Source organism: Gadus chalcogrammus, chromosome 4 (genome assembly GCF_026213295.1).
Source record: "Gadus chalcogrammus isolate NIFS_2021 chromosome 4, NIFS_Gcha_1.0, whole genome shotgun sequence".
Taxonomy (NCBI): domain Eukaryota; kingdom Metazoa; phylum Chordata; class Actinopteri; order Gadiformes; family Gadidae; genus Gadus; species Gadus chalcogrammus.
The window spans coordinates 12321690-12332426 of NC_079415.1; the positions used below are offsets into that span (position 1 = coordinate 12321690).

At 43.6% G+C, this 10737-nt stretch overlaps 1 protein-coding gene across 1 annotated transcript in view; it reads left to right on the forward strand.

The window, feature by feature from the left end:
• LOC130381483 (calcium/calmodulin-dependent protein kinase kinase 2-like) overlaps positions 1 to 7144 on the forward strand; it is an 18779-nt gene extending 11635 nt beyond the window's left edge. Inside the window, exons 11-17 of the mRNA XM_056589107.1 lie at positions 5 to 204; positions 534 to 587; positions 948 to 1021; positions 1638 to 1725; positions 1952 to 2083; positions 2917 to 3020; positions 3476 to 7144. Of these exons, the coding sequence (XP_056445082.1) occupies positions 5 to 204; positions 534 to 587; positions 948 to 1021; positions 1638 to 1725; positions 1952 to 2083; positions 2917 to 3020; positions 3476 to 3548 (725 nt within the window). The 3' untranslated portion in view covers positions 3549 to 7144. The remainder of the gene's footprint in view (positions 1 to 4; positions 205 to 533; positions 588 to 947; positions 1022 to 1637; positions 1726 to 1951; positions 2084 to 2916; positions 3021 to 3475) is intronic.
• Positions 7145 to 10737: the final 3593 nt, after the last annotated feature.

Genomic DNA, 10737 nt, shown 5'->3' on the forward strand with positions numbered 1-10737 from the left:
GCAGTGCATTACCAGAAGATCATCCACCGAGACATCAAGCCGTCCAACCTGCTGGTGGGGGAAGATGGCCACATCAAGATCGCTGACTTCGGGGTCAGTAACCAGTTCGAGGGGGCTGATGCTCTGCTGACAAGCACGGTTGGGACGCCCGCCTTCCTCGCCCCTGAGACCCTATCGGAGACCAGGAAGAACTTCTCTGGCAAGGTGGATATGTGGCCGAGCCGCTGGCACCCCCTAGTGGTGGTGGTGTGAAACGAAGGGTGTTGCATGCAACAATTACGAAGGAAGTTTTGGATATTTGAGCAGGATTTTTACGTTTGTGTGCTAGCTTTAAAGTTTGTTAACATGTCATATGCCCAATAGACAAAATCAGTTCAAGCTCAACATGTACGATTTCTTCATATCAAGATGTAAACTGATATATAAAGTGTTTAAAGAAATATATATTACTCCTCCACTGTAACCATTTGCGTTGCATGAAATGAGTATTGATAATACAAATGTTTTTTCTCCCTCATTAATGAATCATGAAGGCGCTGGACATCTGGGCCATGGGAGTGACTCTTTATTGTTTCCTCTTTGGAGTGGTAAGTCTGGCCCCTGTTTCTTACATCCACACCATCTATCTGTTGAATGAACTATGTATCAACACTTATTTTCATTCCTTAATTCACTTTATAAATCTTGACTAAAATGCTATTTTCACTGAGAGCACCACGATGAAACAAAACGAGTTTGTGTGTTACCCTGTGAATTAAAATAAATAGCAATGTTACTTTCATATTTTATTTTAAAGCCTGAACTTTAGAGCTCATTAAAGCTGCAATAAGCAGTTGTTTCTCATCGCTACAGAGCTTTGAATGCCTGAGAACCTAGAACAATGCGGGCTCAGCACAAATGGATGACAGCGACTTTAAAAAAACGATCCCCATTTATTCCATCCCCAGTGTCCATTCATGGATGAGCGCATCCTGAGTCTTCACCAGAAGATCAAGAGCCAGCCGGTGGAGCTGCCACCACAGTGAGTGCTCACTCCTCAAAATGCTTGGGCTGCGCCAAAACACGCACGTGTGACGCATGCACCGCTCGGGGAGACGATGTCCCATAAGATCTGTGTTGACTTCACCACGCGCGTCACATTTCTGTAGACCCTCCTCTCCCAGCTGCATATTTCCATACGTTGATTGCAGCAACACATTGTTTACTCAACCAAACCAAATTCTCCAACCAAAGCAAGGATAGAATCACAATATGCTGTAGTAGTTTCTCCATTATGCTCCACGGCTGGGAAAGCTAAATTTCTACCTTTGAACATTTCTGTCCGATTAGGTTTCGCCAGAACGTCGTATGGTGACAAAGTTTACAAATGTGCTAAAAGTAAAATTTTTGAATCATTTTACAGAAGCGTGTTTCGGAATAATGGATACAATTCCATTCTATTTTACAGCCTATGCACCGGGCAAGGCTATGTTACCCCTGTGGGATACACACGTAGCTAAATCAGTATGCAGTGTCGGTTCCCAGTAAGGCCATTCAAGCCCTAAATCATAGAACCAAAGATGTTTCATGCCTTCAGTGGTTTGAAGTTTAAATGAACTCGGGCCGAGATGGGTTTTCCATTTGTCTCTCCCTGTCAGCGCGGAGATATCGGAGGACGTGAAGGACCTCCTCCTGAAGATGCTGGACAAGAACCCAGAGTCCAGGATCTCCGTCCCCCAGATCAAGGTTCTCCCTCTCTCTCTCTCTCCCTCCCAGCTGCTTTGCTATGGGCTGGGCTGTGGGCTCTTTACACGGCGGTGCGGTGAACCTCTGCAGAGCCCATCAGTAGAGTGTGTGTGTGTGTGTGTGTGTGTGTGTGTGTGTGTGTGTGTGTGTGTGTGTGTGTGTGTGTGTGTGTGTGTGTGTGTGTGTGTGTGTGTGTGTGTGTGTGTGTGTGTGTGTGTGTGTCCAGGTGCACCCGTGGGTGACCAGGCAGGGCGCCGAGCCACTGCCGCTGGACGACGACCACTGCTGCCTGCTGATCGAGGTGACGGAGGAGGAGGTGGAGAACTCGGTGAAGCACATCCCCAGTCTGGCCACGGTGGTGAGTCCTCCACTGAAGCACGTTGTTGGGGCGCGCTAGGCCTCTTCTTGTCCTCTGTCACGGTCGGAGGAATGTTGGATGTTTCGGGGGCGCTAAAGAAGGTATTTTATAGCTAGGACGGTAAAGCTCCGCCTTCCAACCACTCGGCTGGTGCTACGTGATGTCATCCTTAATCACAACGTCACAACATTGCGTCGTCACGTCACAATAAATAACATATAAATAACGTCAATGATGACTCCCCACCTCCATGTTTACAGTGTGTCAGGGTGACAGCGGTGTGTTGCTTCCCTGTGCTCATGCCACAAAATATATGAATGAATATCAGAATCAGAATCAGAATCTCTTTATTGTCATTGCACAAAGCGCAACGAAACTGGGGTAGAGGCTCTCAAAATTTTAAAACAAAATCTAAATGAGAAAAAGGGTTATTTTTTTAAAATACTGTGTATATAGAATGTTAAATATGGACCCACATGGAGTTTGTATGTATGAATCAAATGTCTAAAATGTAAGTCCTACAGGGGCGTTTTAGGACAGTTTTCGTCTCATCTCGGTTTCGCCCGGTCGCTTCTGAAACATGAAACCCTAGCATGCGGTTTACAAAAATACACCACACAGACACCGGTGAGGACATGGCATAGAAATCACATGCAGCTGAAACCGTGTTATTCACCGTGTACCAAAAACCACATCAGATCTCTGCTCCCTGTCATCTGAAGGATTTGAACGGCACCAAGAACTGCCTCAAGGCGGTCCCCCGTGTGTAACCGGGGTGCCGTGGCTCGAGGGGTCACCCTGTCGCTGCTTGTGTCTCCGTGCGTCTCTCCCAGATACTGGTGCGGACCATGCTGAGGAAGCGGTCCTTCGGGAACCCCTTCGACTGGGGCCGCAGGGAGGACCGCGGGAGCCAGAACGCCCCGGCCCCCGTGCTGTCGTAAGGAGACCCTCCCCCGGACAGAGCTCCATCACAGATAACCAATCATGGATCATTGATCGTTTATCATTGCTCATTCACAACTGTTTTACTTTGGAGGCCTCGATCAGAGGTTTCGTGGCTCTAGCTGTTTGCCGGACTGTGCGGTTAGATGGTCTCTAACCCAATCTGCCTGCAAAGCTTCAATACTAAATGTGTCAAGTCAGGCTTATTACAGTGTGTGACAAGGCCCAGGAAACCTCTGATTTCCCCAGGGTTCTGTGGAGCTGTAGTTTCTTGTGATTGTTTGATCGATTGATAATTGAATGGTCACACACCGATGTGACCATTGTTCAATGTTCTCTTACGGCTTGCCCTGAGATTTCGCAGCCCTGACGTTTCTAAGTAGCAACCCGGCGAGTAACCATAACGACACCACACCGAACCCCCCCTTTACTCGTGTGTGTGTCTCCTAGGAAACAGGGGAGCGCGGATGGTGTGATGAGTATGGACCTGCCCTTCGTAGGCCAGGACGTGGCACTCTCCTGAGGCTCTGAGGAGGCGTGTCCCCCTTCCCCCTTCCTGCAGACAACAGCACCACCCAGCACCCCTTTTTACTGCACGCTCACCAACCCACGGAACGGCTCCTCTTCGGGCTGGAGAGCGCCATCTGACGGGGACCACAGCGGTAGGGGCGAGAGTTACACAGTTTCAGTTTTAACAGCTGGAACCGATTGTGAGACTGATTTTTCTTAAAAGGTTGAGGTTGGATTCCCTTTTTGTCTTTTGGAGGAATTCCGACGAGGAACTTGTGGCCCTCTTCCCTCTGCTTTCTCTCTCCCTCCTCTCTCTCTCTTTCTCCTTACTGCATGCCCCTGTAGCCCCCCCCCCCCCACCCGGTTGGTTTCTGTGGTCGTGTTTGTATTATAGATCCGCACCACTCGTGGATGGCTCCATTTCGTGATCTTTAACCTCAAACGCCGCCCTCTGTGGTGCTTTTTTCTTGCTTTGCTTTTTTTTTACAGTAGGAGAAATACAGCAACCACACAAAACTCTTCCCGTTGTAAGGACAGACTAAGCCCAGGTTTACTGACAGCGATTGTCCGTCCGATCCACCGTCTCCTACTGACTGCCGTTCTGGCCGGGTTTTGTGAAATATATATGTTGAGGGAGGTGTGAAGGAATTGTACAGTTTATTGAATTTAAGTGATGGTAGGCCTCCGTTTACTTAACTAGTATTATCTGAACGTTTATAGTTGCAGAGTTACCGAAGTAGTTGATATTTTTTGATGATTTTTTTAATAAGCTTGTTGAAGACCCTCACAGTTCAAATAAACACATGGATCTATTTCTAAATGCAGACTTTGTTAGTCACCATGGCAGCATAGCATACCAAGTAAGATTCCCCTTTCCTCAATTTGTTCTGAGTTCTGATTAACCCGACTTAGAACCACCTCAAGACAAACTAATGTCCAGACAATTATGTGATCAACTGAACCTGTGTTTAACTTGCAGTACAATTAATGGGTTATCATCTTCAATTCAGAATTAACATCAGATTATACCAAAAAACCTATAATTTGCAAACGCAACCAACATCCAAGATTTGGCAAACTTATTTTTATATAGAAATTCTGGTACTAAAGTTGAGTCAAGGGATTTTTGCTGCATCAATGCGTCATATGCAGCCAAACGTCACCTGTCATGAATGCATCCCACAGTAACAGTCAACTGTTACGGACGTTAAGCGCCAGGCTAGGCACCAGCACGTCACACCAATACACACCCGGTCAGGTGATTGTTTTTCCATTTAGTTGAGCTTTACTCAGTTTGTGTGCTGTGACATGATGTGAGATCAGTTTGGAAGGCACATGTCTGTTATGTACTGTGTATGATGTAGGCGGTATTTGATGCCAGTGGTATTAAGATGAGGAGGTTCTAATGACCACTCTGTATATTACATCATGAACAGCTATCAAAATCTGCCATTCCTTTTAAATTATGCTGCAGAGGAAGGAAAAGGGAAAAATATTTCACTGCTTTCTATCGTTCATTTTCTTGTGTTTTGAAAGACGTGTTTTCGTTATGTAATATATAAAGGACGGATGTTTTTAAACGAACCAAAAAAAAGTATGTTCAACTGTATTTTGTAACGAGTAGTAACTTTTAAGACCTTTAATCTATTAAACCCTTTTATAAATGTATTTCGTAAGCGGTTGACTCCAATATAGATTTTGAGAAGACCTTTGTGAAGCTGCAGAACCTTTTGTAAAAAATAATAACAATCTATGCATGACATCTCTACTAATGTTTAATTTAAAATAATCGAAATCTAGTATGAATACACTCTGCAATTATTTCCAAATAGATAAATCTGTTGACCATCATCAGTTTTATTGATTGAGCCCAACATCTGTAAAATCTCATTCATTCAATTGTTTTGATATATCATTTATCTTATTTTTTCTGTACGATCACCTTCATATTATTTATTTGTACTATAACATGCATTTATACAACGAATGCTTCCACACATTGGCCATGTCAGCACTTTAGCGGACTAGCTGGGATTTTGTCCCTTGTCTCGTTGCCTGTCACGCTTTACTTTACATTTTGTGTGTTTTTTTAAATATTACTATGCATTATACGAACTGTCTCTCTCTGTACGGTACGAGTGTGTGCCCTGTAGACCTGCCATATAAACTGTGCTCAGTTAGAGGAGAGGCTGATGTGCACTGTCAAGACAAATTCAAATGTATTCCTTGTTAAACATTTTTATTTGAACACAGCAGTATTCAAGAGCTACCATGATAAAGTAGGATTATTTTTGTTAACATTGCATTTTCTGAGGCGTTCTAAGGTCTTGGTCACAAAGAGTTGAAGGATTATGGTATTTTGTTGAGGAACTCAATAAGTCGCAATGTTAACACAAATAAGTTGTGGTTTATCCAAAAATATTCTGCTAAACTGTCCATGTTCTAATAAAAAGGCTACCTCAGTTGACCACCTATTTACATGTAAAAGCTAAAGTTTGCATCCTGTGCTCTTCCTTTTATGGGGACGAATTTAAAAAGACAAGATTGCTCTGAGTGGTCATCCGTTTTGGCCCCAACCAACACCACATTGGGCAAGTGTGCCATATCTGTTACAGCAAACTGTAATTATACTGTTGAAGGCTAACTACATGACATTTAGCTTGTCACCCCATGTACTCAGTTGAAGACACGGGCAGGTTAAATGGTGACCTCTGTTGTTAGCATGACTTTGCATTCTGTAGAACTATTGTAATTGATTTCAGTGAAAGCTTAGGGGTCTTTCTTCCCGAATGCATGCCAACATACTGATTACATTTGGACTCTGATAGCATGCTTAAGAGATCCTTAGTTAAAGGACGTCATAAATTATTATACTATACATACTGTATCTGGTTCACTATTTGAATAAAATACAATTGCCTTTCTGTAATGTTTAGTGTCAATGTTATTTCATTATTCCAAGTAGTAAATTATTGCAGAGTAGAGTCCCTATTAAGTTCTGGGTTATAAGTTTTCAAATAGTTTTGATAGGCTAACACAATATTTTGGAAAAATTAAATATCAAATTTGTCTAACATTTAAACTTAAGATGCTCTTAAATATAATATGAGTGTTGCCTATTGAAAGGCGTAGGCCTATCTAAAAACATTTTACTTCAAGGCCTGTGAGGGCAAATATTGAGCAGATTCAATCCTTTTATTTGTATCTACAATACATGTTACGAATATATAGTTGTAGTAAATCAACAATATTCAACTCGAGTTTGTAGTTTATTCAGAGCATTTGTGTTTGGTTTAATGGTACATTTCAACAGTTTGGGACGCAACATCTTGCTGTTTGGTTAATTAAAACGTTAGGCCTAGTTGTTTTTTCCCCTGGGGAGCCATCAGTCCCGTACGCTATGGAGCACCCTGAGTGGTAGTGTACCTTGGTATTGTTGTAATACTCTGTATGGCCACAGAGTGACGCTGACATCAAAATATTGTAGAAATAGTTTTAATTTTAGGAAGGTGCTATTTTAATGTAGGTCGTTACGCAGGCTGTATGCACTTCATTTCCACCCCGTAATCAGATGTATAACCATTAAGTAGCCTCTGGGTTACTTAATGCAACTAGCATATGCCATTATGAATAAATACTGGTATTTTTTTTATATTTTTATTTTATGTTTTAATGAAATTGATTATCTTAACCCTCTTTCAGATCGATCCTTTTTTTTTGACAGGAGAAAAATAACAAATAAAAGCCGTGGTCAGGTGGACACTAAGTTATTCGGTAAATCAATCGATTAGCTACAAATCTGGCATTGATTCGACAAATAATCAAATCGTTTCCTTTTACTTTAAATATCCACTGCATCGGACAGAACCGGCTGAATCCTTAAATGATATGCGATCCTTCAGATCCACGCCGCTGCCGCCCCTCACTTTAGTGGGCTGAAACCAGCAGGTGCTGGTCTAGTTTAGTGATGACATCATCCCACAGCTCGTTCTCTCACTGAGGCCCCTTGCGGTCTGCTGTCTCCCACTGCCGTGTTTGTTCAAACTCAGTGGTTTTTGATGCGTTACAATGGGCTCCGATTCTGTGCATGACATATGAATATTGTTAAGATGATCATAATGAGAAGAAGAAGAATATAGAGCTTTAGTTCATGTGTGTAGCCTATCTCAAAGTGCCTGCAAGACATTGCAGCATTTTCCTCAACAATGCATGTCCTCTTTTTGTGTCTCCGTTTTTTCCTGGAGCTGTCCTTTGTCCCTTCAATAACCAGGTACCAACATTGGCCCATATATGTACTTTCACTAATTTGTATAGGCCTACTTATTTCAACGCTGATCAAAACAACATAGCATAGCACAACTTTAAGCTTACTACAGCACATATTGAGCTGAGGCCCCAGCAATGAGGAATGTGATTTACAATATGAATGAATATTCCGCAAATTGTACATTGAGGCAGCTCCCACTTATCTCTGGCTATGCTGATGAAATCGTTTGCTATATCGTGTTTTAAAAACCCACCCAAGACAATTGCACTTATCTCTCTCCTTCTTCTGCTCATCCGCATTCTCCTTTGTCTGGTTTCACCCCACCACGCTCCCCCCTGCATATTCTCTCTCTCTCTCTCTCTCTCTCTCTCTCTCTCTCTCTCTCTCTCTCTCTCTCTCTCTCTCTCTCTCTCTCTCTCTCTCTCTCTCTCTCTCTCTCTCTCTCTCTCTCTCTCACACACACACTTTACTTGAGAAGTTCTATGAAGGGGTGGGGTTTAGTAATCATCACACTGATGTCTTTTGTGGGCAGGGTGTGGACAGATCGTGGTCCATGGGTCAGTGTGATGCATGGACCCCCATTACCCCCCTAACCCCTTACAGATTTGGGGGTAATGGCCGTTCGTGGTGGTTGATCATGGGGTGGTCAAGCGGTTTGATAATAGGGGTCGCGGTGGTTGATCATTGGGAGGTTGTGGTAGTTGATCGTGGGGAGGTCGTGTGTATGTGTGCGCTCGCGCGCGATCGTGCGTGCATACGTCCGCCTGCATGTGTGGAGTGGGGACAACCTCGGATCATCAGAGAAACAACCGGTTCGAACAGGCTTTGAAAACCAGGCGAAGTGATTTGTTTGCCAAGGTCAAGGCAAAGCCGAAATTGGCTGGGCTTTAAACAGCGCGCCGCGGTGTTCACATCGTGAGGCGCGCTGCCTGTGAGGCGGTGGTTCGGAGGTGACGACAGATGCTGATATACAACAGCCATACGCCTCACACCGGGGGGAACGTGAAAGAAGCACGAGTCAGCAGATCGCGAAGTGCTGATCGTAGTCAGAGCACCTTAAGGCAGAGGTTAATTGTTTACTTATAGCAAAGCTGCTGTGAGCGGCGCAGGTAAAAAAAAACATAAAAAAATGCCCACAAACCAAAGGAAAAATATTTCATCAGCATTCCTAGAAGTGTAAGTTTGAGCTGCACGGGGAGCTGTTCCTGGGATTCTGGGTCAGAAGGTGGGTTCGGGGGTTTTGACACAAAAATAATTACTATCGCCCTCGAAACCAAAAGCAGCGTTAACTTAGTTCGAATCAATTTACAGTGAAATCAGTTACATTCATGGACAGGTATGCGTTGGACATCTTGCAAATGGTAGGCTGCAGACATTGCCAGCGAGCGCAGGGCCGTTTCTTGCTATATGCGGGCTGTGCGGTTGCATATGGACCCCCAAAGACATAAGGTGGCCCCTAAGCTTCTATTTCAGCCTTTTTTTGTATTATTATGTTTTTTTGCATGAATTAAATTAACCGGTGTCCCTTGGTAGTTAATAATAATAATAATAATAATAATAAATACAATTTATATAGCGCTTGATATGGTACTCTAAGACGCTTGTTACCTTGTTACTTGTATAGTTGATTTAGCAAAGTTGAGGGAAAGCATCTGAAGCTCAAAAAAATAAATTAATACATAGATAAGCTGTGAAATATGAACTGTATAGCTATGAACGTTGTCTATATATCTATACAGGGCAACATTTAAAATAAAAATCTGATCTCATTTATACGCATATGGGATATGTTATTATGCAGATTCAGATTCAGATTAATTAATCATTCATTTTGATTCATTCTATACCAAACAAGTGTTTAGCATCTCCCATAGCTTATTCTTTATTTTTTTTCAACTCAAGTTAGTGCATACCAGCTGCTTGGCTGGGTAGTTTTCTTCAATTATATCCAGAAAGCAACAAATCCACATGTTTCAATCGTTTTACATGCCATTATACATACTCACAGACAGGCGCGGCCTTCCCTACAGGCGGGTCAGGCGGCCGCCTAGAGCGCCATCTAGAGGGGGGGCGCAAAATATAAAATGCGCGAGAAAAAATAAATTAAAAAAAATCACTTATTGGCCACATCTCCCCGTCAACAACAATCGCCCCCCCCCTCAACAATCGCTTCATACACCCCCCCCCCCCCCCCCCCCCGTCAACAATCGCTTCATACACCCCCCCCCCCCCCCCCCTCGCCTAGAGCGCCAAAAGTGCTGGGGCCGCCCCTGCTCACAGACTTAAAGACTGAGAGGCATGCACCTAGAATCCTGAGTGAAGGAATCCTTCAAATAATGGATGTCAATGGCTTGCTTATTGCCAAATTTTCGAACATACATTCATCAGAGAAGAGGATGCGTTGAACGTCCAATCTGGTCATAAAAATAGTCAACAATTATCCTGGTTATTGGTAAAAGTGCATTTGACTGATGCCTTTAAAGGTAAAATGCATGCCCACCTTACAGAGTATGGTAGGAATCCCCCCACCAGAAGCCACAAGTTTCACAAATTAGGTGCTCCCCAAACAACATTTTGCATAGAGCCCCCAAAATCTAGACTCGACCCTGAGTGAGAGTATAAAGGTTTAAATGATGATAGATGACACATAGACAGAACACTAAGCCCAGCCACATCTGTAGCATCAAGACTTCCCAGAAAAGAGAAAGCAAAATGACTGCAGGAACCATGTAGTGTTGAAGTGTACACCAACGGCTAGACAAACACCTTGAACTCTGTTACTTCCATCATCTCTCCTCCCATCCAGGCTGGTGGGCTGCCGTCAGGGACACCCAGACGGTGACGCCCAGACGGTGACGCCCAGACGGTGACCTTGCAGTGACTCTCGTTACTGCTTCTACATTAAAGCAGAGCATCAGAATAAAAGAGAGCTGTT